The 26261-nt window shown below is 42.0% G+C and overlaps 1 protein-coding gene across 2 annotated transcripts in view; it reads left to right on the top strand.

Annotated features, from left to right (window-relative positions):
* Window positions 1-26261, top strand: part of RTTN (rotatin) — a 116748-nt gene that overhangs the window by 57635 nt on the left and 32852 nt on the right. For both annotated transcript variants that reach the window (XM_035124661.2, XM_060277923.1), the window contains 10 exons: window positions 1618-1746; window positions 3481-3585; window positions 6315-6473; window positions 8581-8652; window positions 12629-12821; window positions 15616-15698; window positions 17514-17622; window positions 19238-19436; window positions 21653-21743; window positions 25787-25940. In XM_035124661.2, coding sequence (XP_034980552.1) covers window positions 1618-1746; window positions 3481-3585; window positions 6315-6473; window positions 8581-8652; window positions 12629-12821; window positions 15616-15698; window positions 17514-17622; window positions 19238-19436; window positions 21653-21743; window positions 25787-25940 — 1294 coding nt within the window. The remainder of the gene's footprint in view (window positions 1-1617; window positions 1747-3480; window positions 3586-6314; window positions 6474-8580; window positions 8653-12628; window positions 12822-15615; window positions 15699-17513; window positions 17623-19237; window positions 19437-21652; window positions 21744-25786; window positions 25941-26261) is intronic.

Genomic DNA, 26261 nt, shown 5'->3' with positions numbered 1-26261 from the left:
TTTTTTTTTTTTTTTGCCACAGCAGTTCTTCTGGCATTTAAAGCTAGGCAGAAGTTTGTAAGTAATGAAATAGAATAAAGTTTCCCTTACATGTGGGCTTCCTTAGTCTTTTAGGACTCCAAACCCTTTTGAAAGGTCTTCATTATGAAGCAAAGTTTCTTTAGGGCAGAAATGTTGCCATTACTGTCATTCTGTAATAAACATGTTAATGTTTTTGATAACCTGTTGTGGTAAAATGGGGAAGAAGTGGGAGTTTAAACCTGAATTTGGATTCTATGTCACTTAGATGTATAAATAAAATATTATTTAATAGACTTCTGCTTTTCTTTCTAAATTCCGCTCTTAAAATGTCATTCTTGGCTAATAACAGGGCTGTTTATAGAAAGGGCTGGCCTTTTTATGTAATTGTTAGTGCCGAACTGAGTGCAGATGTGGAAGTCCTGCTGATGGCTGATTACATAAATTAAAAATGGGATGTGATGCTGTGATGCATCTCTAATTGGTGGCTAAATCAGGGGAGATCTCAATGTAGAGTGGCTTCTGAAATTGGAGCCATTTAATTTAGGTGGTTTTTTTGTCTGCTTTGTATTTCCTTCAAAGAAAGCTAGTAGCTCTTACACAGCTTCCCATCTGAAATGGTCACTGACCAGATGGTGACTGCTTCTGCTTTGTACTACAGGCTTTTAACTTCATTAAAAGCAAATTTGTGTGTTTACTTTGCATATCCCCAAAACAACAAAATTAATGAGCATCTCTGTTTTATATTTGTTCAATCCACAAATAGTAAAAAAATTATTGAAACCCTAAATTTGTGTGTGTGTGTGTGTGTGTGTGTGTGTGTGTGTTGCCGTGCTAGAAATGAAACAACAGGATTTTGTCATGAACATAACCTTCTAGTCTCTTGCCAAAGTATCTATCCAAAAAGCAATATCTAACTTCGCATAGGAAATATAGATTTGAAGTGCAGTACTCCTATACTAAACATATGCAGTTCACTCTTCCCGTAACTAGCAACAGAATTTGTCTTTATCTTGCCAGAACCTTACATACTGCTTCATTATGTTTGTGCCCGAGACAGCCATAGATATCATAATATTATCTGAGTTAGGTAATAGATATCCCTATCCCCTGTATATGCTTACCTTACTTTGTTACAATTTTACTTCTTTTGTGGAGACTTGTTGACTGTAATACAGTAGTAAGATGGGGAAATTGCCGATCCAGAAGAGATAGATGACATAAAGTGTGAATGAGAGTTGCTTGACACAGGAACAGGATTTTGAAATGTCTGCTTATAAATCTGCTCTTGAAAACAGCATGGGAAAGTGTCTATTTAGTGGAGGGCACAAGGAGAAGGGGACGACAGAGGATGAGATGGTTGGACAGTGTTCTTGAAGCTACGAACATGAGTTTGACCAAACTGCGGGAGGCAGTGGAAGACAGGAGTGCCTGGCATGCTCTGGTCCATGGGGTCACGAAGAGTCGGACACGACTAAATGACTAAACAACAACAACTTCTTGTCTTTGTGGGTGCCATTGACTCACATCTGCAGTTCAGCTTACATACATCAGAATGTAGTTTGCGGTTAAGCTATCGTTCTATGTTTTTCTTTCCAGGTCATCTCATCTTTTTATGTCGAATGGGGAGGAAATGCCATGTCTTTCATGGGGAAAGGTGTCACAAAGAGCGCCATCCTTTGTTTGCTTCACTTGTCCCATGAAATGATGTCTCAGGCTCCAAATGCGGTAAGAGGAATAACAGTGGCCCTTGTCTCTTAGCTTAAGCTACTCGGATAACGTGCAGTTACTGACAGTTCTAATTAGCTGTCAACTCTGTGCACCACCAGTACTCTGTGATAGCAGATTTGCATTTCAGTGGGTGCATTTGTTATTGGGGGCCTTGGTAAACAATTGTTAAGTCTGAGTGTTAACATGAGCACCGTGATCAACCTTTGCTTCTTCAAGCTGTACACAAGTGCGTTCATGGAACAAAAAACCAACCTTGGTTTCCAGACAGGAATGTGTTGCTGCAGTAGCATCCAAGAGAGGCGATAACGGTTGTAGGGAGGAGAGAATCAGTGCGTTAAAAATGTTTTTCAGAAGAGGGTTTGATTATATACTTGGAGATATTAATATTCATTTATAGAATGTGGAGCACAACTTGTTTAATATACATAGTTTATGTGTTCTTTGCCCTATACTAAAATCCACTGGAGTGGAAGTAAGGTAAAGGGACCCCTGACCATTAGGTCCGGTCGTGACCGACTCTGGGGTTGCGACGCTCATTTCTCATTATTGGCCGAGGGAGCCGGTGTACGGCTTCCAGGCCATGTGGCCAGCATGACAAAGCTGCTTCTGGCGAACCAGAGCAGCGCACGGAAACGCCGTTCACCTTCCCGCTGCAGCTGTTTACCTATTTATCTACTTGCACATTGACGTGCTTTCAAACTGCTAGGTTGGCAGGAGGAGTGGAAGTAGGAAAGGGTAAACCATGGAAACTGTACTACAGGGTTTCCCAAACTTGGGTCTCCAGCTGTTTTTGGAATACAACTCCCATCATCCCTAGCTGGTAGGACCAGTGGTCAGGAATGAAGGGAACTGTAGTCCAAAAACAGCTGTAAGCCCAATTTTGGGAAACCCTGCTGTTTCCCAACCCTACATGGCCTAGTAGGGGTCTAGCTCCTCAACCCCCCCCAAAAAATAAATAAATATTGAGATCCCAATTAAGACTTGGAATAAATAACATGAAAATTGTTTCCCACTGCAATGCCATTCCTAGACTGGAGGAAGTTGGGCTAGAACAACAGAGCATTTCAGCTCCTTGCATTTTTTTTTTTACTTTTCCCTTGGCATGAAATTGTATTTCCAATCTAGTCTGTTCAGCAGTGACTTTCAGCCTGAGCAGCTCAAATGACTCTCGGCATTCATGTGGCTCAGACAGGTTTAAACTTTGAATAGGCAGTTGTATGTCAAATGAAAATTATGCATTGTAAACAACAGGTAGCAATTTAGGACTATTTATTTAATTTCCTTCCAAGGTTCCTATCATTACCAGATTACACATGGCCTTACTGTGCCTTATGGTGTACCATTGGGATAGAGTCTCCTGTCTTTGCGCCTTATTGTAAGTAGTACAGTGGTACCTTGGGTTACAGACGCTTCAGGTTACAGACGCTTCAGGTTACAGACTCCGCTAACCCAGAAATAGTACCTCAAGTTAAGAACTTTGCTTCAGGATGAGAACAGAAATCGTGGCGCGGCGGCAGTGAGAGGCCCCATTAGCTAAAGTGGTACCTCAGGTTAAGAACAGTTTCAGGTTAAGAACGGACCTCCAGAACGAATTAAGTTCTTAACCCGAGGTACCACTGTACTTTAAAAGTGTACACTAATGCACAATTTTAAATGCTGGAATAAATAATGACTAGATTGTGCTATATGAAGGCTACCTTGAGGTTAAGGATTCATCTGTTTATCTTTTAGGACTGGATATCTCTCTGGTTCTTGCCATATAACAGCGAAGAACAAGTTGTTTCTCGGCAAGGCTTGGCTTGGCTGATTCCATTATGGGTAGACAGAGATCCAGAGGTCAGTAAAACTCTCTCTGTTGGAATTATTGGCTTCATGCTTCCAATACCAAAAATCAGATGATGTTGTCCAATCTGCACAAGGTCATTTACGCACTTTTCATGGCAAGTGCGCCGTTGCTGCCTGGCAAGTTTGAGCAGCCAACTTTCCTCCCAACCTTGGAGGTGTGGAGGCAGATCAAGATTGTCCCAGCAGTTCTGTGGCGATTTAGTGGATGCTCAGTACAGAGTGAAATGTTCTGCCCTCTGGAATCAGGGAAGGTGTATTGTGCTGTGCTAAAATTGGGAGAAAATTCCATGCATTCCTTGCGCTGGAGTACAAGGAGTGTTGCACCCATCCTGCTTTGTCTCATGTCCAACTCTCCTCATGCATAGCAGCGGGTAGGGCAGGCATCCCCAAACTGCGTCCCTCCAGATGTTTTAGCCTACAACTCCCATGATCCCTAGCTAAGAGGACCAGTGGTCAGAGATGATGGGAAACATCTGGAGGGCCGAAGTTTGGGGATGCCTGGGGTAGGGAAACAGACGACATTCAAACCATTTAATTTTCTCCCACTCTCCTTCTTTCCTTCTGGATTCCTCCCACCTGAAGATTGGGGGGACTGGTGAGTGGAATTACTTTGTGGTTTCAACGTGAACTGTTATAGTAGGAAGCTTACACCAAGGAACTTCACAACCAGTTGTGCACTCACCTGTACTACAGCAGGTCTCCCAAGTCCCACTTGTAAAGATGCCCAAACGACTTGACTGAATAATTGTGCTGCTGTATAAGTGCAACATGTTGACAAGCTGTATTATGGCACCTGTCCATATTAATGAACACTGTATGCAAACTTGTTAATTGCACACAGCTAATGGTTAAATCATATAAGCTTTCTTTCGTCCTCTGGCACCTGTAGTATTTTTGATGTGGCTTTTGGCGCTTAAAAAAATTGCTCAGCCTTGGAGGATAACAACAATGGGTAATGAAGGCTAAAGGCTGTACATTTTGCTTCTTGAAACATTTGTCCCCTGCGTAAATTGAACATGGGAGAAAAGGGAGATGACAGCAGAGGAAAATATCAATTTTTCATAGCAATATATACATTTTTTTCAAGACACAAGAAAAGTGGGGAGGGCAGAGGTGAAATAATCTCTTCCATTCCAACAGTACCTTACCTACTTATAAACTAGGTTGGCATCCAAGAGAATAGCTGCTGTTAACAGCTTCTTTTGCCTTTCAGTGTAAGGATCAATATGAGAAACATGAACTGCAGAACAAAAGCCTCTCTCACCTTTTCTGCTATAATACATTGCCTATTTCTGCCAAAAGGAATTTTGCATATTTTGCTGCAGTATAAGCCAGCCACCTCTTGCAGATGCCAGTGTCATTGTTCACCTTAAGGGGCTCCTCATCCATTCTTCCTAAGCATAGTAATCTCCTGTTTGTGGGAAGAAAAACCAGGTGTTCCATTTTCTTACAAAGTTTGTTTCTATGCATCCACAGTTGTTCAGTTTTTCTGCCCCCCCAAAAGCAAACCCTCAAATTCTATTGAAAAAATAAATAAAACAACAACAACAACAACAACATTTTTTTATTTCTACCCCGCCCATCTGGCTGAATTTCCCTAGCCACTGTGCCGCTTTCAACATAACCTTAGAAACAGAATAAAACTTAAAACATTAAAAACTTCCCTAAACAGGGCTGCCTTCAGGTGTCTTCTAAAAGTAGGATAGTTGTTTATTTGCTTGGCATCTGATGGGAGGGCATTCCACAGGGTGGGTGCCACTACCAAGAAGGCCCTCTGCCTAGTTCCCTGTAACCTCACTTCTCGCAGTGAGGGAACTGCCAGAAGGCCCTTGGCGCTGGACCTCAGTGTCCGGGCTGAATGATGGGGGTGGAGACGCCAATCTGGTAAAACATCTGAGAGCTTTGTTTTGAGCAGTTCTTAGAATTCTTTGCAAGTTTTGGGGTGGGGATGGTACAAGTTGACATTAGGGCTTAAATCAGGGTTGCCAACCTTTTGAGGCTCAAGGGTGCATTTGCAAACTGGGGAAACTCATGGACACCGCACATGCACGACAATGAAACAGACACCATGGCATATTCTGTTGGCTACAAGAGGATTCCGCTCTCAAATGTAATTTCAGCAGAGGAAGGGGTGGGGACCTCAAAGGCACCATGAAATGTCTCGGTGGGCATAATGGATGCTATGCTAGAATGATTATCTAAAATATAATAGGACAATAGTCACCATTCAGCAGTTTCTAGAATAAAGGGTGTTATCTTTCCTTCTTAATCTCAGAATAATTCAGTCAAGAAACAGATTTTCCCCCATGCTATTTTAATAATAGTATGGAGGAAAAGGAAGGCAGGACAAAGGTTTGGGTTTTTATTATTATTAGTCTTACCGATTCAGTAAATGAATGAATGGTTTTTGTTCACTTTACATGCATTAATATTACTGTATTGAAGCTTTTAAAACTTTGCTTGTCCTAAATACTTTTATGAGCGAGTTTTACATTTCCATAAACTGTTAGGTCTTTGTGACCTAACTTTTTATTAAAAAATATTCCATAACAGCCTTGAGGCAAAATGTTTTAAAATCATATTATTGGTTTTAAGAATCAATTTGCAATTTTTCAAACAAACTTCTAAATGGTGGGGGACGTGGTCTGAAACACACTGTGAAGGTTGGGAGAAAAGTTGAATTTTAATGTGTAAATGGTTTTGATTTTCATTAATTCTAGGTAAAGTTCACCTCCCTCGCCATAGGATCAGCACTTACATCCCTCGAAGTAGGTTGCTTCGCGTTGGCTGAAAGCTGCCAGAACATATCAGGAGGCTTATGGGGAACGGTGATTAACATCCTTCTGGACCAGTCTGAATGCAGCATGGTCCGGAGAGAGGTATGTAAATTCTGCTCCCGGTAAAAATGGTTTGTTCTGTGATAGTTTTCTCAAGTTCTCTTACAGCACATGTGTTTAGGTGTCTACTCAAAAGTGAGTCTCATTGAGTTCAATGTATACTTAGTCTAAGATAAGTGGATACAGGGTTGCAATAATTTACGTCACTTTCTCAAAACAAGCATTACTTGACTTTTTCTGTAATTTTATTGGGGAAACTTTGAGATAACTTTGACGGACTTGTAAAATTGCGTGGAATCCAATAAATGTTTATCATCTCTCTCTTCACACTCCCCATTTGAGCCTGTGTATTGAGTACTGAAGGTTATGAAGAGGAAGAAGAAATACCCAACATCAGCAAAAGAAGATTGTGTACTCAGATATTTTCTGCTTTTGTCACCTGAAACCTAAATACAATTTAGGTGAAACTAGGGCAGGTTCACATTTAGACTCTTAAACTGAGTTTAAACAGTTCTCCCTCTGTCAGTGTCATGGTCCTCCCTGGGCGCTCTGATTCTGATCTGGAGCACTTGACGATGGAGACTCAGAAGGGAAGAGAGGTGCAATAGATGAAGCACCCCCAACCCTGCACCCAGACCTCAGAGGTAGGTGACCCAGGGGCTGCCCCTTCCCAGACTGTGAAGGATGATGGGGGAGCAGAGTTCAGACTTCTGTGACAGAAGGGTTCTGAAGATTTCTCCTAAGGAGAGATGGCACATCAAAAGAAAGTGGAGACACATGTCCCTTGACGAAGGAGAATGGCATGCTTGTAGAGACAATAGGTCGCACAAGTAGCCAATCTTTCTCCACCTCTGTTTAAAGCTTGGCAGGAAGATGGGGAAACTTGTTGAAGCACTAATGCAGTCTTGGAACTCTTGCTACTGCATTGCATTTATTGCTGCTATTCATCCTGTAAGAGCACTAGGGCTAGATTCTGCTCTTTTGTAGATACAGAGTTTGTTCTGTTGGGCTGCCATAATAAAAGTTTACTTCTTTATGTACAAGTAGACACCTTTGTTGCCTGGTTTTGGACGGGAGCCAGGACAGCCGTGTTCATCCCCATTGAAGTACAATCTTGCATAATGTTGGTTCTCTTTCTGAGAGGCTACCATTCTAACACTATTTAGAGTGTATCTAGGTATGCCGAAGCAAAGTGGTAGAAAGCACAGTGACTAAAAGTACCATGTTCCCTGATTGGTTTAGGACACTTCATAGGGTTGTAGTCGGTGTAGCACTATGGTGAACATATGGAATGATGAATCTTTCTCACCCCTCTCCTCCCACCCCACTCCCCTAAATCTCTTATGGGGATTCTCCCAGCCCTCCGGAGTATATCTGGTGATGTTGTGGGGCACAGACAGGAGATAAGGGGTATAACCTACATTGATGGTCACTTCCAAACGGGTCAGTTGAATCCCAAACTCAATTACTTTTGCTCTTTAAAAAAAAGATTTCCCTCATTCTTGCTGTTATAATGGCATTTTTAGATATGACGGGTAGGATTTATTATGCTGAAATGTTATGGCATTTTCTCTTTTTTAAGTCATTAAAGAGGAAGCTCTTCAGCTATTGGTCACTCTTTTTTATTTTGTGATTCAAAGCAGACATCCTCACTGAAACGTAGAGGAACAAACATGAGTCCTCATAATTTTTCCCAACACAGTGGAAGCCTACTGTTTCTGCACTATGTAAACAAACAGGTTAGACATGATAGAAAAGAAAGTAATATGTAGAAATCAATTTTCAGAAAACCTTAGCAATTAAAGAAAATTATACTAAAAATAAGTCAAGTGCATGCAGTTGTGTATTTTCTGTGTAATGGATGTTTCAGCTTTTCATGCTTTGTCCTCAGTGAAAATTTATCCTAAAAATAAAGTGGCACTTCCCCTCCCTCAACTTGACAAGACAGCATAACATTTGATTTCCCCCCCCCCAAATGACTCACTGAGTAATCAAAAGTCCAAATAGCTTCTGAAGTCCTTAAAATAGAAGGTGAAACTGGCTTGAACATTACTTCTGATGATATTGTGTATATCTGAAACAACCTTCTTGTCTTCAATTATGTAGCTGCAGCCAGGTGGCACTGTTGATGTTTGATTTTTCTTTGCAGGCTGCATTTATTCTTCAGAATCTTTTGGTGATTCCACTGCCCACTGAAGAGGTTAAAGACTCTATTTGGCAGGTGACTAGTTGACTTGATGTGTTTCCATTGCTCATCAATATAATTGCGTCCAATATTTATAACCTTGTTAGAGGAAAGAGAAGGGTACAAGCTGCTTTAGATGTACTTTAGAAGTGGAAATAATGAACATTCTTACCCTGTTTTCAGTAAAGATTGGGACAAGCAAAAGAATTATTTCCTCTCCCCCAACATTCTTTCTCTACTGGGCAAAACCAAAATATCATCGTTCTCAAATTATGCTAGCCTTACAGAGTGGACTTGCAACTTAACCTAGGGCTTCAGCTAGTTAAAGAACACTGCCAATTTCACTTGCTTTTAATATGAGGCATGTGTTTAATCTTTTTTCCCATTACCATAATGGGATCAAAGTGTGTGACTTCTGTTTGGAGGGGTGATGGATGTAATTTGTTGATGAATTTTATTTTACAATATTTGTTTTTCAACTATGGTGGTTTTAAGAGTTGTTCACAACAGCAAAGTCTGATATGTGGGTGGATGATACTGCCCTCACAATTACCCTGAACCAATAAGGTGCATGGAAAAAATGCTTCTGGAATATTGCCGTCCAGCTTGTCTGATAGAATTCCTGAGATGAGAGATACAAGTGTCCTCTTTAAAGCTGACTGCAGAATGCCAGGTGCCATCATGGAATCAAATGATGGTGCCATGTGCCAGAAAATGGGAGGTACTATGGAAGAGGAATTGTTTGGAGCCGTTTTCTTAGATCACCAGATGTTGTTGCTCTGAGCAGATGGCACCAGCTATTCCCAGCCCTTGTCACTGTGGGTATTGACTCTTGTGGGCATCTTGGGGGAGGAGGTCACAGCCCGCTCCTCAGCTCTATTGCTATTGTTGCTGCCTCACCAGCATCTTCAGCAGATGGGATGGGAAGAATGGGACACAGTCGGAAACAGAATACCCTATTTTCGGTCTCCCTTGGGGCGGGACTTCCTCACATGGGCTGATGGCCAGCAGTTGTATCTGCTGGCAATGCTCCACTCAAAGGCAGTGGTAGCAAAGGGAAGCAGGAATTTGCAGGTACTTGATGTACTAAAGAGCTTTCGTAATAATGGACTTTAATGCGTCGCTATATAGCAGCTCCAGGGACCCAGAAAGATTAGTTTGGGAAATGAAATGCCTGTTTGTAGGAGGAAACGATGCCAGCACGGATTAGTATAGAAAAAATTGGTAAACTGCCTTTTTGAGCTTGTCAGTTCTTTTGAAGCTGCACCTTAAAGCGTTTTTAATAGGTTTGTGAAATACCTTTTAAACATTTTGTGAATGCTTTTAAAAAGAACTGTGTCAATAGTAAATGTATCCTTTTGATCTTTTTAAAAAATGGATTGGATTTAAATAACCATGAGCAGAAGGGGAAATAGCCACTGGAAGTGTGGTCTACTAGCACTTGTGCAGGCACTAATAACACTTTTCACAGCTTTGCAAGACTCGCACGAGTAGAAGAGGGACATCTTTGGGTTGCATTTCATCCCCACTTGGTGCTTTAAAATAAATGTAAAATAATCCTCCTGTGAGCAGGAGATATCAAGCCCTAGCCTTAAAATGGATGCTAAGTTCAAACATTTCTCTGTGGCCTAGATACTGTTGTGTGGCTTAGCCAAGGCAGAAGGATAAACTTGGCAGGAGTTATTTAGAACCTATTTCCCCAGGAGTGTCTTGGAACAAGCAGACCACACTCCGCCTTGTACAGTAGATCCATAATTATGTGAATTGTATCTCTAGAACCTACTTGTTCTGGCAGAGTGAAGATAGATATTATTTTAACATTGAAAGAAGATCAGTATAGTTCTGAAAATCTATATTAAATACCTCCATGGGATACCATTGAACTGACATAGGTTTTTCTTTATTGGAGCTCTGATTGCAGAAAAAGGCAGAAGAACCATCATCAACAAAAGCAAGTTTTCCGGGATCAAATAATTCATGCAGTTAATGAGTTTGGGGGCTTTTTTTAATGGTCCAGAGCTGTCTTTAAGCATATTTTTGACAGCAGGTTAAGACCTTCCCATGCATTTTGATGGAGTTTAATGAGTTATCCTGGCCCAAGACGTGATGTTTTTGCCATTTGTTATTGTTGATGTAATTCTGTTTTTGTTGGTGCATTAATTATTGCTGTTTTTAACTGTATTTTTATTATGTTTGTAGGTTGCCTAGAGACTTTTTTATATTAGGTGACATATAAATAAAATAAGTAATATATTTTAATATACATTCTACTTATAGCATTGTAGCTTGTCTAATATAACCAATTAACTTGATTGCACAGAAAAGTTCATGTGTTCAGTGGCTTGGATCCTAAGATAAGTGAATATGGCGAAGTGCTGGAAGGTTCCCCTACCTGATTTTGGATTACTCTTCTTTCCCGCCAGCAGCTCCCTGCACTCCACTTTGTCCAGAAGGCCCCTCTGATATTTCAGGAGCTGCAGGGAGGAGAAGAGGATGGGAAACTCCGTCCGTGAACTTTATGTTCACTTATCTTGGGATCCAAGCTGCTGGGAAGTTAGAAGACATTGGCAGGATCAAATGCATTGCAGAGTCTCTGTTGGATTCATTCTCTAATGCTACTTTGCTCTCTTTCGTGGGGATGATCCCTACAATCAGTGTACAACCTCGGTATACTCAGTGAACATTGTCTGCCATGGGTGGTCGGGAGCAGGGAGAGTATTTCTGTGTAAAGTTCAGATGTAAAGTTTAGAGCTGCTATATCCAGGCACATCTATTTTTCCCAGTTGCAGTTCATGTATTTCAAAGGATTTTCAGATATACCAGAAGTGCCTTAGAAAGCGGTAGTTCAAAAGGAGCTCCTGCTTTTTCTTCTTCTTCATTTTAATAACAGAATATATTCAGGGTTGCTCCCTTACATTCCTGTAAAGGAGATTAAAAGATAATTGGACACTTTTGAAGTAGCCAATATGAGATGACACTCAAGGTTTAGAACTAAACTACCCATAATTATACTTTGTGGCAGTGTAATTCAATTTTAAGCAAGTTACTTCAATGGAATTACCATATATGTGTTCTGATGAGTAATTTATTGTGGGAAACATCTCAAAAGATGCTGATATATTCTTGATTAGTCTTTCAGGGATAGATGGTGCTACATTATGCTTGGCATACAACACGCCCGCCCCGCCCCCAACCATTCCTGTAAACTGGCCATTTTTAGCACCTTGATTATTGTAATTCAGGTTAATATTTTACTGATAAGTTTTTACAGATATATTTTATTATATATTGGCCTTTATTGGCATAAGCAATACTATTATTACATTCTTGATTTAGTATTGGCATCAATGGGGCCGAATATAAAAACTTTGACTCAATGTCATCACGCTTAGAAGTCAGCAGAATTCCCTGAGTAGGTAGTTGTCATGCTTGAGTCAACGAATGCACATTACCGAGATCTTCTGCATGTAGATTCCCATCTTGTAATGCAAGTTTACTTAAAAAGAACTTCAGAGTTATAAAACTTATTTTATATTCTGATTACACTTCATCTCAAACAAGTATTGCAGTTATTTCTTACCCTGCACTGCGTTCAGCCCCCCAAATGATCAGGTGTGAGGGTAGGAGTGTCGGGAGAGAATTATGCAAACTATAAATTATCAGGATTTGCGTGATTTCCCCCAGACGTTAGTATTATGCACAAATCTTTCGTCTGTAAGAATGACAAGGGATGTCCTGCCTCTGACCAGTTGAAACCCTGTTCAGCAGCTTCTCCGAGTCCCAATTCTCCTGGCATAAGTTGGCAGCAATTTTGTTGTTTAAAATGAAGCTGAGATTCTCAGAGATGAATTCTGGGGATATGCTTTCCTGCATTTTCATGGTTTCATGGCATCAACCCTTGCCACTTCCTGCTCTGACGGAAGAGGTGTTCATTCTCATTGGTTGGGAACCAATGTTGTGAGGGTCTTTTTAATGACTATATATTTTTATATATGTTACCCCCTGCCGCCAGGGACCTTGTGTGAATGATGAAGAATCTGGTCTATCTCTCACTGGAAAAACCGCCTTGCAGGCTCTGTTACATCATTGTCGCTTCTACGAGCATTTGAATGAGATGGTGAAACAGTGCTACTTAGGTCGATATACATTTGATCTGCATTGTTCCTTGGGAGGCAGCCAGGCAGCTGAAAAGAGTAGCATAAATGGTAAGTGACACTTCAAAGAATTCATTTGGTTTAAATTTTGGTTGCGGTTCCATGTGTTCTCAATACATTTTCTTCTTGTGATTTTTTGTTTTGTTCTGTGCGAGTCTTCTAAAAGTATTATCCTTTTGTGTCTAAAAGTTAAAATAGTCGGCCAGTCTCTTGAAAATGTAATACCACGTCATCTGGTTCAGTATCCGAGAAGCAATTATGAGGTTTTAAAATGTGTTCATAGTCGGAGGTGGAAGAAACATATTAGAGATAGCCCATTCCTTTCTTAGTGAAGGATAAATAATGGGCTGCAGGAGAAAGAAAAACTGAAATCTAATTAGAACATCAAGAAGGATGAATCTCTAGTACAATGGTAAGAATCTGAAAAAAGCAGTACGTGGGTTGTTATGACTATCTGCAAGCATTTCACTTTTCTGTTTCTAAGCGGTTGTCTTAGTGATGCACTGTGAATAATTCCATATTGGGGATATTGAAACATTCTACGTACTTCCAGATCATAGAAAGCGTTGCCAACTCTCCACAGGGAATGAAGTCTGCTTCATAGGTACACTTTTGAAGTCCATGTGCTGAAACATAGAAAATGCTAATGCAGCGAAGTGGGTGCTTGGAAACATATGTATCCTACAGATACGCTCTTCAGAGAACCAGACTGGCTGCAACTCCCTGTGGAGGGCCCACTTGGTGGTGACCCCGTTTTTTTTGCTGTGTCACGTGGGGAAACAGCAGCATCAGTCTTCTGGCTTTGCTGCTTCACTCAGTTTGAAAAACAGCTTGCTTTCCACTGTGGTAGGAGGGGAAGTAGTGAGCTGTTGCATAAATCAATATACCGGTATCAGGGATGTGTGCTTGTAAAGAACAGTGACGGGGTGTTGATTCCTTAATAAGGCCCATAGGATGAATTTATGTGAGGATTTGTGATGCCTGATTCACGGTTGAGCTTCAGCACTTAAGATTTCAAAGCATTGGGGAAAGCTGAGAGGAAGAAGCTGAATCAGAAAGCAGTGCTTCCTTGAAATTTATTTATTTATGGGTTGCCCTTCAATTCACAGTAGCATGGCAGGTTACAAAAGTTGGTTAATGATCCCCCCCAATATCCAGTAGTTAGAAGGGAAAATATTGAATTCCAATGTGGAATGCCTTGCAGTCAATTTTTTAAAGGTAAAGGTAAAGGTAAAGGAACCCCTGACCATTAGGTCCAGTCGTGGACGACTCTGGGGTTGCGGCGCTCATCTTGCTTTATTGGCCGAGGGAGCCGGCGTACAGCTTCCAGGTCATGTGGCCAGTATAACAAAGCCGCTTCTGGCGAACCAGAGCAGTGCACAGAAACGCCTTTTACTTCCTGCCGGAGTGGTACCTATTTATCTACTTGCACTTTGACGTGCTTTTGAACTGACGTGCAGGGACCAAGCAACGGGAGCTCACCCTGTCGCGGGGATTCGAACCGCCGACCTTCTGATCGGCAAGCCCTAGGCTCAGTGGTTTAACCCACAGTGCCACCCGTGTCCCTAGCGACACCCACATCCCTAATTTTTTTATTGTTGTTAAAAACAAGCAACAAGTTTTTATAGCTGTGGGTCAGCCATTTTTGGCTAGCCAAGCCGCAAAATTTGGTATTGTTTTGACCTGGTTTGACAGATTTGCAGCCAGGGAGTTCCAGGTATCTTAGCATCACTGTCCAAGGAACTCCCTGCCACCTTTCTTACTAGGAAATGGGAGTGAAGAGTTGCCAGTTTGGCCATTCTGTGGCTGAGGTGCTCCAGACACCACTTCCAACCTTTCTCCCTCCTGGAGCTGGCGTGGAAGCAGGGTTCGTTGTGCAACGACCAGAATAATCTCTGCTCATTTTCTAAAGCTTTAAGGCTGAAAAGAAGGCTGGTCATGGGCATAGTTGCCATGGTGAGCAAAAAATGTGGAAGCCTATTTCTAGCCCTCATGGCTGTGAAACATAACACAAAAATTGGATGTGAACAAAAATCAGGACAGTTTATTGCTGCTTGGTGGAGGCAAGCAGTGGGAAGAAGGACTCGACAGTTCTCAGTCATTGATCGATTAAGTTCTTTCCTGTGGCTCCAGAACCTGATCACTTCATAATATCATAACTGGAACCCATCAGCTTACTTGTCACAATTTTTAGTCATATTGATTAATAAATAGAACAGAGAATTTGCAAAATCACTCTAATCAATGTAGTTTTAACATAGATTTGTACTATATGTATCCACACACACACACACACCCCTCTGAAGCATAGCTCTATGTTGTCTAATGGTTTCTGTCTGCCCTGTTCTACAGCAAAATATCTCTGTTTTGCAGTTTGTGGAATGTCTGAGAGATTCTTCCCTTTTTAAAAAAAAACACAAAGGTATTATTGTCATTTTTCTTTGCTGATGGATTCACCAGCAAAGCAAGAGGTGAGCATACAATATAGTGGTTCTTGAACTTCTTTCTCTGGGCCACACATTCAGAATAAAAATTTGCTTGTGCCACATTGATTTTTTAATTGATACGAAATTCATCGGAAAACAAAAAGAAACAACTCGTAGCAGTGCTTGATTTTGAAAATATATCCTTCTATATTCTGAGTGTATATAGATAGATAGATATATAGATAGACAGATAGATACTAAACTACACTGAAATATTTAAATGTGTCTTTGATTGTCCTTGCCACATTTGCCATCCTCTCCTGCCACACCAGTGTGGCGTACCACACCCTTTGAGAAGCACTGATTCAAGGTGTTTTAAAAGGCTACATTTTTCTCTCTTCTCTCTCCCCCACCCCCAGATTTTGATGATTCACTTTCTCTCTGGAGAGTCGTATCTGCTCAAAGCCAATCTCCAAGTTCACAGTCAACCTCTGACACTGTGGTGAGTTCTAAAATGACAAGTTACCACTGTAAGGGGAGCTCAATACTGTTTAATTGGATTGTTGGAAAAACAGAGGTCCCTTGGCTGGGGACAATTAATAAAATAGAAAGGAGGTGGGGTGGGCCAAAAGAAGGGCTGGTGGGTGGTCTGGGTGCAGCTAGGCCCCTCTCCCTACAACCTTCCTTCTCTGCTTTTCTGTGGGGCTGGGCTGGGCTTCTCTGTTGAGAGAGGAAGCAGCAAGCAGCAAGGAAAATTCAGCCCAGAGAGAGAGAGAGAGAGAGAGAGAGAGAGAGAGAGAGAGAGAGAGAGCTGTTAAGAAATTTGGTACTGTAAGCAAGCTGGAGGGTTTAACAGCTGAGTTGGGTTTTCTAAATAGAAAGAGAACAGGAAAACCCAAGAAAGGGGGCAGTTGGGGTAATTTGGAAAGAGGGGTTATTTAAAAAAGAGAAAAGTTTGCAGGGGGAGAACAAAAAGTGCAGCAGGAGTTGGAGGAGGAGAGGCGTCAGCAGCTGGCAAAAGATTGAGGAAGGCTGAGGGAAGGAGGAGAAGTGAAGCTATGTCAGGCACCCCCAAACTGCGGCCCTCCAGATGTTTTGGCCTACAACTCCCATGATCCAGATGTGTGACGGCCATAAACGTAACCCTCACATAAGATGCAAGTTACCTGCACTTTGTCACATAACCCCTCCTCGCGTTTCCTTTTAGGTTTCTAATCTTATTTATTTTACATAGCTTTTTGTTCTTCTTTTAACAAATTAAAAGCTATTGGTTTTCACCAGGTAATAATAAAAGTATTGCATGCCTTACTGTGACTTACATGACTGTCAGTAATTCTGTGAGGAAGGGTATGTGAAGAAGGCTCAATCATCCCGAAAAATAGTTCACTCTGAAAATGTGTTAACTGTGTTGCTGTCTTGTAAAAAAAAAAGTCCACAAACAGCTTGATCTTCCATAGATAGGCTGCTATGTTGTATATGACATATCAAGAGCCCCCCCCCCCCAAAAAAAACCATTTTCACCCAGTTTCCAAAATCCTTTCTACCTGCTCTCCTGGAGAGAATTTTTATTCACCAGTGGTGCAAAGGATATACATGTGTATTGTGAGTGTTCTGGTTTAGATACTGGAAAATGTCTACATTCAGCTTCCGTCCCACTGGCAAGCCATTATTGGAAAAGGCTTAGCTGGTGCAAGAAGCTAACAAGACTTATTTTTATAACTAGCTAAAATTATTATTGATTTTTTTATGTGTCTTAAGACCTTGTTTCCCCTGAACTCTAAAAATCTAAATCACCCAAGTAGCACAATTTAGGAATAAAGAACTTTGAAACTCTGTGATGTTTTCTGGGAGTAAGTCCTTTTCACTAAAAATGCCTTTAAAATCCAGTTTATTATATCCCATTCTTCTGTTTTTAATTATGTAAATTACTAACAGCTCAAGCTGATGCTGGGCAGAGCCAGCTATTTTTATATACCTAACCATTGAAGTGATAGATACCTAACCATTGAAGTGCTTTAAATTTAGGCTGCATTTTGGAGATCAGTGAACACAATTGGGTTTGTCCCCCCCCAATAAATTCTTTCTGTTCACACATGGTGTTCTTTGGATTCCAGCAAATGAAAGTTGGCCATTAGTAGAAGCATGAGACTCTCAATCTTAGGGTTGTGAGTTCGAGCCCCATGTTGGTCAAGACATTCCTGCATTGCAGGAGGTTGTAGTATATGACCCTCATGGTCCTGTCCAACTCTATGATTCTGTGAATATATATGGACATTTGTTAACAGGAGGCAATGTAATTATTGGTTCTGCTTCCTAGATCATTTCCTCATTGCCATCTCCAGGCTGTGCTGTGGAACTGCAGCTGCCCACCTCACCACTTATAGCTAGAATTCGCGATGTGCCGCTTAATCGACTCATGGCGCAAGGTAAGCAGGCATTATGAAAATAATTCATTTGGAACAAATCACTAACCATGATCCTGATGCAGAATGCTATTTGCATGCATGCCAGGGGGCGCTTTCCTGCCACCCAGTTCCTAACAGGTCCTAACAGGGACATGGGTGGTACTGTGGTCTAAACCACTGAGCCTCTTGGGCTTGTCGATCAGAAGGTAGGTGGTTCAAATTGCCGCAATGGGGTGAGCTCCCGTTCTTCTGTCCCAGCTCCTGCCAACCTAGCAATTTAAAAGCATGCCAATGCAAGTAGATAAATAGGTACTGCTGTGGTGGGAAGGTAAACAGTGTTTCCGTGCGCTGTGGTTTCCGTCACGGTGTTCCGTTGCACCAGAAGTGGTTTAGTCATGCTGGCCACATGACCTGGAAAGCTGTCTGTGGACAAACATTGGCTCCCTCAGCCCGAAAGTGAGATGAGCGCCGCAACCCCATAGTCACCTAACAGTAACCTCCACTCAGCCCTATGCTGTTGCTCATTTTTGCAAGTCTCACAGTGTTCAAGGTGTGGAGAGGATGAAAAGGTAATAGCTGAATGCACAGGTCTTCCTTCACATATCTCAAGATTGCACAGTTTAATTTTGAAGAGCTCTAAACCAAGTGATCTCCCAATTTCCCCATCCCCCCATGGACCACTTAAAAATTGCTGAAGGCCTTGGTGGACCACTTAACGATTTTTCTTTCTATAGCAAGTGTGCTGTGCTAGACGCTATATGATTTTTAATTGTATTTTTATTGCTTTTTCTGTTTCTTACATATTGTATTTTATTGTACGGCAATTTGCATGCCATAGAATTCAAATTGCAATGCAATAAAAAACAATGTAAGAAATAAAGGAAGCAATATAAATACAGTTTAAAACCACTGTGACTATTTGACGCGGACATGCTGCGGACCACTTGAATAAAGCTTGAAGACCTTAAATTGGGAACCTCTGCTATAAACTGTACTGCGTCCCACCCATATCTTGGAAAGTCTTCATTGCCAAGGACCCTGTCCTCTCCACTCCTGTGGCCTCTAACCTGGACTGCTCATATTTATCCCAAAGGGGAGGCATTCCATTCAATAGCACATCAACAGGTCTTGTGTGACGTTTCACATATGATGTGTTATAGTTCAGTTGGTTAGAGCATAGTGCTGACGATGCCAAGGTTGCAGCTTTGATCCCCATATGGGACAGCTGCATATTCTTGCATTGCAGGGGGTTGGACTTGATTATCTTCAGGGTCCCTTCCAACTCTGCAATTCTATGATTTCCATTTCTATGATTTGTAACGAAACTGATGGGAACATAGGAAGCTGCCTTATACCAAGCCAAACCCACTGAGTCATCTAGCTCAGTACTGTGTGCACTGACTGGCAGCAGCTCTCCAGGGTTTTCAGGCAGGGTTCTCTCTCAGCCCTACCTAGAAGATGCTGAGGATTGAACCTCGGACCTTATGCATGCGAGGCAGATGCTCTGCCACTGAGCTCTGGCTTTTCTCCTACTCAGCTCAACTCGTGTCCAATGAGACGTATACCGCCGCATTTTATGTAAATCCATTTCCAAGTACCTGCTTGTTTTGTTCTTTCTCTAAATTGTGTGTTGTAGGTCAGAGTGACACAACGACGACAGCGTCTTCAAGTCCGCATGACTCCCCGCAGTCTACCATTAGACCCAATCAGTGTGCGGTGGTCACACCCCCTCTCCTGTCAGCGGTGTGCGGCTTGCTGGACAACCTGCTGATCGTCACTCCCAAAGACACCGGCGTTGCTCTTCAGCAAGCACAGACACTAACTGCTCTCAGTAGGTAAGAGATCAATAGCTATTGAGGTCACAGACGAGAAACTGAATGGGACAAGCGCTACCCAAAGCCTTTGTTACAGATATTGATCCAGCCGCTGAGTATTCTGAGAATTCAAAGTTATCCTTTTAAAATTGAACTAGGAGAACCAGAGCATTTTGCAGAAAGTAGAGCAGATTTGAAATCTCTTTATAGTTCAGCTACTTTTACTTTACTTCGACTTTTGAGCAAAGTGGTAACTTGTCTTTTTATTATGGTGGACGATGAAGTCTTCAGATTGCATGCTACAAGCGTAGACAAGTCATGCTAAATGGAACACTTGCAAAAGAGTGTACTTTGGAAGCACTGGCAGATACGGTACATTGGTGTTTATAGGCAGTGAAACAAGTTTTGTATGATAAATGTGCTTGTGATTTATTTATACCATATTAGCATCATTATTCAAGAGGGACAAGAGAAACCTTAGTTCTTTAGTCTGTCTGCTAATAAGATAGCGACAGATGCCAAGAGCTGATAGCTCTGAAGTCCCCAGTTCAAATCTACCACTGAGCACAGTCTTGTGAGAAGACCTAAAGCCTTTATGCTAGGAGTATTGCTATTTTTATCGTCTTGGCTGAACTGTAGCAACTTACAGTTTGTCTCCAAGGAAACTACATCCCACAGCTGACTGCAGTGTATTGCACTTCCCTTCTCTGTAATAAGCGTAGGACAGTCAGCTGAGAGTCAACATCCTTTGAGTGAGGACTATGAGAGGTGGAACCATTAGGTTCCTAGCTTAAATTAGACTTTTAAATAGGCTGCTGCTGCTGTTGGTGCTAAACCTACCACATCTTCTAGAACAGGAGTGGCCAACTCCCAAGAGACTGCAATCACGGAGTTAAAGACTGGCAATTGTTGAGCTTTTTTTTTTTTTAGGGAGGAAGAAAGCCCAGTTTTTTAGGGGTGCAGGGCAAAGATTTTGAGCTTTTCTTAGGGGAGCCAAACTTGTTTCTTTGGGGGGAGCCAGTGATTTACCACAGACGTCCAGTCATCTATTGGTAGATCACGATCTACCTGTTGGACATGCTTGTTCTAGGATGTTCACTATGTATGTGGACATTTCCTAAGGTACATCCAAATTATGCACCATGATTCCTGAGATAAAGGTGCAGGCTTTCGTCTGTTTGGACACAACTGAATGCCATTTTGAATCAAGATGGCAGGCTGAACCTTTCAAAACATCACTGAAACAAACTTTTATGGGAGACTACCAGATTTCTGCACATTAAGGAAGGGTTAACTGGGTTGGAGAATGATCACGAGCTATGACAAAGGCAGGGTACCAATTTTGTTTGGGACCGCAGTGTGGGGCTTGGACTGATTTAATTGTCTCTTCCTGCTTCAAGCTCCTGATCAAAAACCCACACCACTTTCCCTAACTCCATCTGCTGTTTTCTGGAAAGAGAAAAAGTCTAAATCCTGTCATTTTGGGCTATTTTAGCTCCCAGTCATGTCTTACCCAAGACTTTCACTAGTGGGAAGAAGTGCTGTGCTCTCCTCCCTCCAGCAGATGGCATAATGTGAACTGCAGCCTCCAGCTGAACATTGAATCACTTCAAGATGGAGTGTGAAACCTGTGGACAAGTCCCCTCATCCATCATAAATGGTCATGTTAGCTGTGGCTCCTGCAAGTTGCAGCCCTGCATCATCTGGAAGGCTGCAGTTTTCCACCCCTGACTTAGACATCCTGTTTGTGTGACTTGTCCTGTCTTCTCCATCCCCCCCATCTTTTTGTTTGTTTCTGGAGGGAGAGAAATTGCTTTTCTTTGCGTGTCCAGCCTGTCATGCTAACATGGAGAACCCACTTGCATTATGTCCTTTCTATAGTGGAGGGAAGGAGGTGTGCTAGGTTTTCGCAAGGCAAGGAAGCCAGGTAACATATGAGTGAGGGCAAAGTTTTGAGGGTGGAAATTACTGTCTTTGAAATACCTGTTGTCTCACACATTCTTCAGTCATACCAACAGTCTAGACCAGAGGTAGCCAATGTGGTGCCCTCCAAATGTTAAAGACTACATATTTCATCACCCCCTATCATTGACCATGCTGGGCACAGGATGATGGGAGTTTATGTCCAAAAACGTATGAAGGGTATTATGGTCTAGGCTACAGTTTCACACTGTGTCAAAATGTTAAGTTAAGTTTATGCCTGTGTCCTTAACGCAGTTGTCTTTGTTTCATGGTAGTCTAGTAAATTCCAGCTTGATAGAGAGATGTATTTTGGAAATGAAAGCACCGCTTCCTCAGCCTTTTCATATGGACTACACAAAAATTCAGGTTGGTGGCATACATATTTCTTTTCTATTCCATTCTCTTGAAGTGCATGGGCAGGATGCAGCACATGTTTTAATTACTGAAAGGCACAGGTTTGCACCTTAATGTGCTTAAAAAATACAGAGCAACTCTGAAATAAAGGCTGTTGAGTTGAGTGTTTTTTTTCCAAGTTAGTGAGTTGTAGGGTTGCATACCTAATAACCTTCCATTTTATTGATTCAGTGAACCCCATGAAAGGTCTCCTTCTTTTTGTTTGAGTAAAATGTGTTTTTGCTTAAGGGGAAACAATTCTAATTGAGTAAGAGAGTTACGTACAACTCATTGACGAAAAGAAAAGGTGGTGGGAGTGTTAAAATGCAAACCCACAGCATTTTGCATTTTGTATAGTGGTCATACATGTATGTGGGGGGGGGGGAGTTGCAGAAGGGGGCAGGGTGAAGTGGAAGAAACATTTCCCCCTTTTAATCTCCCAGCTCCTCTCCTTGAATGCTACTTCACTCCTAACGAGACCTTCCCCAAACTGATGATCTCTAGATGTTTTGGATTACAATTCCCATCAGACCTGACCATTGGTCATGCTGACTGAGGCTCATGGGAGCTATATTCCAAAACATCTGGAAGGTAACAAGCAAGAGATCCCCATAGGACGAGTGTTGCGATTCAGACAGACCACTTCTCTGCTGCAGTGGAGAAGCAGCAGTCGTTTCCAGGTTTGGCTTCCTTCTGCCAGTCACCCTGGGCCTGCAGAGTCATTAGGAAACATAATCTGGCCTTAGCCAGCAGCAAGAAGACCAAGTTCCTCTGGGAGGCTCTACCCCTTGCCTCCCAGGTAGGGGGGCAAGGGGGAGACCAACATGGTACCATCTTATTGGCCAGTGAAGGAGCAGCTATTTGAACCCTTGGTTTCTTTTCCTTCCCCATTTTTTCCTTTTGACATCATGTCTCTGGGTTTATTGTGCCTTTTAGTAAAGCATTTAGGCCAACCCTCCTCCAACACACAATCCTTTTAAACCTCCTTTAGCCTAATTCATAGCCATGTTGGAATCTGTACACCTTTCTGACACCATTGTTAAGTTTTGGGGGATACTTGGGAAGCTAGAAACTCTGAAGAACAGTAGTCTTGAGATTTTTCTGCATACCTGACACAAATCCAGACCTGAAATGGTTTGGGAGGGTGGAGCTGGCAGGCCCAGATTGTTCCAGGCAACCCAGTCCAGGACTGTATTGACCTGTCTCGACCAAAGCCCAGTTCTGCTCAAATTAGTCAAAATCGTTTCAGGATTGGGGCTGTGGCTGAATCTGGTGCACAACCCTAGTTCAAAGCTCACCAGTTCTGGTCAAAACAGGTTCAAAAATATGCTATTAGCTGCTGTTGGTTTCAGGTACCAGAGCAACTTCTGCTAGAAAGAAAGCAATGGTGGTTTAATCATGAAAGACAAGGGTGGGGAATCTCAGGCCCGATATCTGAATGTGTTCCTCCAGGACCGTCCTCGTCCAAGGACATGTCTTTCACTGTCCTTGCTGGAATGGGATCTTGAACTGTGATAATGCCTCATGTTTGTCTAGATGGAGAATGGAAAGGTGTGTGTCCCTGGGTAGCAACAGCTTCTCATACACACACTGCCAAAAGACATGTGAATGCTTGCTTGCTGTAGCTGAGAGAGCTGGTGTGCTTGCAAAACCACGTGCCGTGAAAGCTCATCTCCGTCAATTATTCAGGAACTTTTGGAGCCTTGACTGGGTGCTCTGTAGTCGTAAAACTCCGGTAACTGGGTTATGCGGTGCAACTGAACGTGAGCAGTGGCATCAAAGCTCCTTTGATCTCACTTCTCCGTGTGAATCTTTTTGTGAATGAAGGGAAAGATAAAGTGCAAGCTAGATCAATAATGTGCCACATCAGCTGCAGTTTAATCACCTTTTTTTTTTAACAAGATGACTACCCGTTAGCTTTTCAGAAGTAAATGGGAAATGCCATATATTCACACTGTTGCGCTGCAATTAAAATTTGTTTTAACATTAGATCCTTGAGGAAGAAACCTTTGAGTATGTGTGCTTAAGTTAACAGATGCCAAATAAGAAAATAGTACAGAATTGAAATGGGCATGCAGGTTTTTGGACAATTTCCATAATGAATCAGGCCTCTCCTTTTCTAGCCCCATTTTGTGAAAAGGAACAAAACTACTCTCAAAAGGGCAAGTATTTGGGAGCTAATGGAACGAGGGTCATGGTACAGATTACACTCGGTGCATAGTGTGCAGCTCGCTCTCTCCCTCTCCCTCTCCCTCTCCCTCTCCCTCTCCCTCTCCCTCTCTCCCTTTTCCTTTCCTTACTTGCTTATGGGCTCAAGGATGACTGGTTGTCCTTTGGAATCAGAGCTGAGAAGCGAAGAGTCAAACTTCCCATCCTTGCATGCTGTAGTCTCAATGAAAATTGCCACCTCTTTGGTGGGTTGCCTTTTGCAGCCTTCCTAGGTACCCAGATTTCTTGAAAATTCTCATTATATGTTCAGCTCGGCTTTCCTATAAGCATGGGAAGGTGAGGAAGGTGCCTACTATGTGCCTAACAGGTGTTTGTTTTTATTTCTTAAGCACAGTATTTTTCTTTTTAAAGGAATCGGTGTACTAATCGCAGGCATTCAGTAGCCAACCTTCCTGGCTCCCCTTGCTTCAGTTAAAGGTTAGGGTAAAACCATCATGCTGGAGGAGACTCTTGAGAGTCCCATGGACTGCAAGAAGATCAAACCTATCCATTCTTAAGGAAATCAGCCCTGAGTGCTCCCTGGAAGGACAGATCGTGAAGCTGAGGCTCCAATACTTTGGCCACCTCATGAGAAGAGAAGAATCCTTGGAAAAGACCCTGATGTTGGGAAAGATTGAGGGCACTAGGAGAAGGGGACGACAGAGGACAAGATGGTTGGACAGTGTTCTCGAAGCTATGAACATGAGTTTGACCAAACTGCGGGAGGCAGTGCAAGACAGGAGTGCCTGGCGTGCTATGGTCCATGGGGTCACGAAGAGTCGGACATGACTAAACGACTAAACAACAACAAAAACCATCGTGAGGTAACGTTTCCCATGAGGCTTTTTCGGATCAGGAAGCGTGGGCAGGCCTGAGGTTGCCGAGGGCTGGAGAGATGTTTAACAGGAAGAAGTAAAGCCCCACCTGCAGAAATAAAGTAAGCTCAACCACCCACCCACCAAAGTTGTGAGGAAATTCAAAAAAGAGGTAGAAAACTGAAAACTTCAATCAACAGGAGAATAAACATTTTGGTTTGAGCACAGCACTTACTAAAACCACAGGAAGTAAGCCATCAGATTCTTGACACTGTATGCTGCACATCAATCACCAAAGCAAGAAGACAATTACTATTACAAGTGTGTAGTAGTACTACCGTAGTATTATTAAAGAAGCACTGTTGCTTCTCATGTGGAATGGACCTTGGCTTTAAAATATCATTCTTGTTCTTAGTGACTAATGACAGTTGTTTAGATTTTACTCCTATTAACGCCTTCAGTGTCTACCTTTCCTTGTAAACTTGCAAAGTCACTAAGGAGGTAGTAATATCTGGTTCTCATCATGCTTTCTGTGAAATAGAAATGCGGTGGTAATATGTGGCTCTGGTTATGCTTTCTGTGCAAGAGACACAAAATACTGCACAGCCTTCTGCTAAATGTCGTAATAACCCAACCCCATGGCTGTTTACAAAATTCAGTAGGACTTCATTTCAGATACTTGGCACATGGGATTGCAGGCTACATTCTTCAGTTGGATATTAACAGTGTAATCCTTTGCATTTTTATTTGGAAGCAAGTTGTTCTGTATGCAATGGTGTTTGTATCCAGGTGAGTGTCATGGGACTGCATTCTAAAGAATATCACATCTTTACTGTTGAAATATTTGCATATATTTCACATGTGGTTCATAACTTTCTTATCTCTTATTCTGATTTAACCTTTTTTAAAAAAATCTTCTCATTGTCAAAAATAATTGCTGAGGAAATGTACTACAAGTATCTGAGCCAAATCTTTTTGTTGTTGTTCAAACAGGTTTTGTATCTACTGCAGTTTGTTTCATCTTTGTCCCAACTGCTACAGTCTTGCTTGCTAGTAGACACTCGCCTGGTGATGCAAGATGCATTATTGACACCTCTCTTGGCTCATACCTTTGTGGTTCTTTCCATTGGCTGCAAGGATGCCTTAGGTAACTGTGTGATAAGGAGTATGCTACTGAAATGCTTTGAACATGAGATCTGTGATTTGGTAGATCTCAAAAGTTGAGTTATTTTTAATGTTTAGCTCCCTGAAATCTTGTTTCTTATTTTGCTGACAGGCCCTAGAAGCAGGAGTATCATCTCTGTGTGCTATTGGCTGGAAACAGAGATTTTACATGACTGTCATACAGCAAAAAAGGGCTGACCCAGGCCTGATTTCCTCCCAGTTTAGTGTGCTTGTATATAGGGCTGCTTCCCTGTTACAGGGAACAAGCCATGGTCTGATTTAGTGATACTTCCCAACTCAGGAA

This window comes from Zootoca vivipara, chromosome 8 (assembly GCF_963506605.1).
Source record: "Zootoca vivipara chromosome 8, rZooViv1.1, whole genome shotgun sequence".
NCBI classification, from domain to species: Eukaryota; Metazoa; Chordata; class Lepidosauria; order Squamata; family Lacertidae; genus Zootoca; species Zootoca vivipara.
The sequence above is the reverse complement of the archived record's forward strand: the minus strand, read 5'-3'. Positions and strand labels throughout refer to the sequence as shown.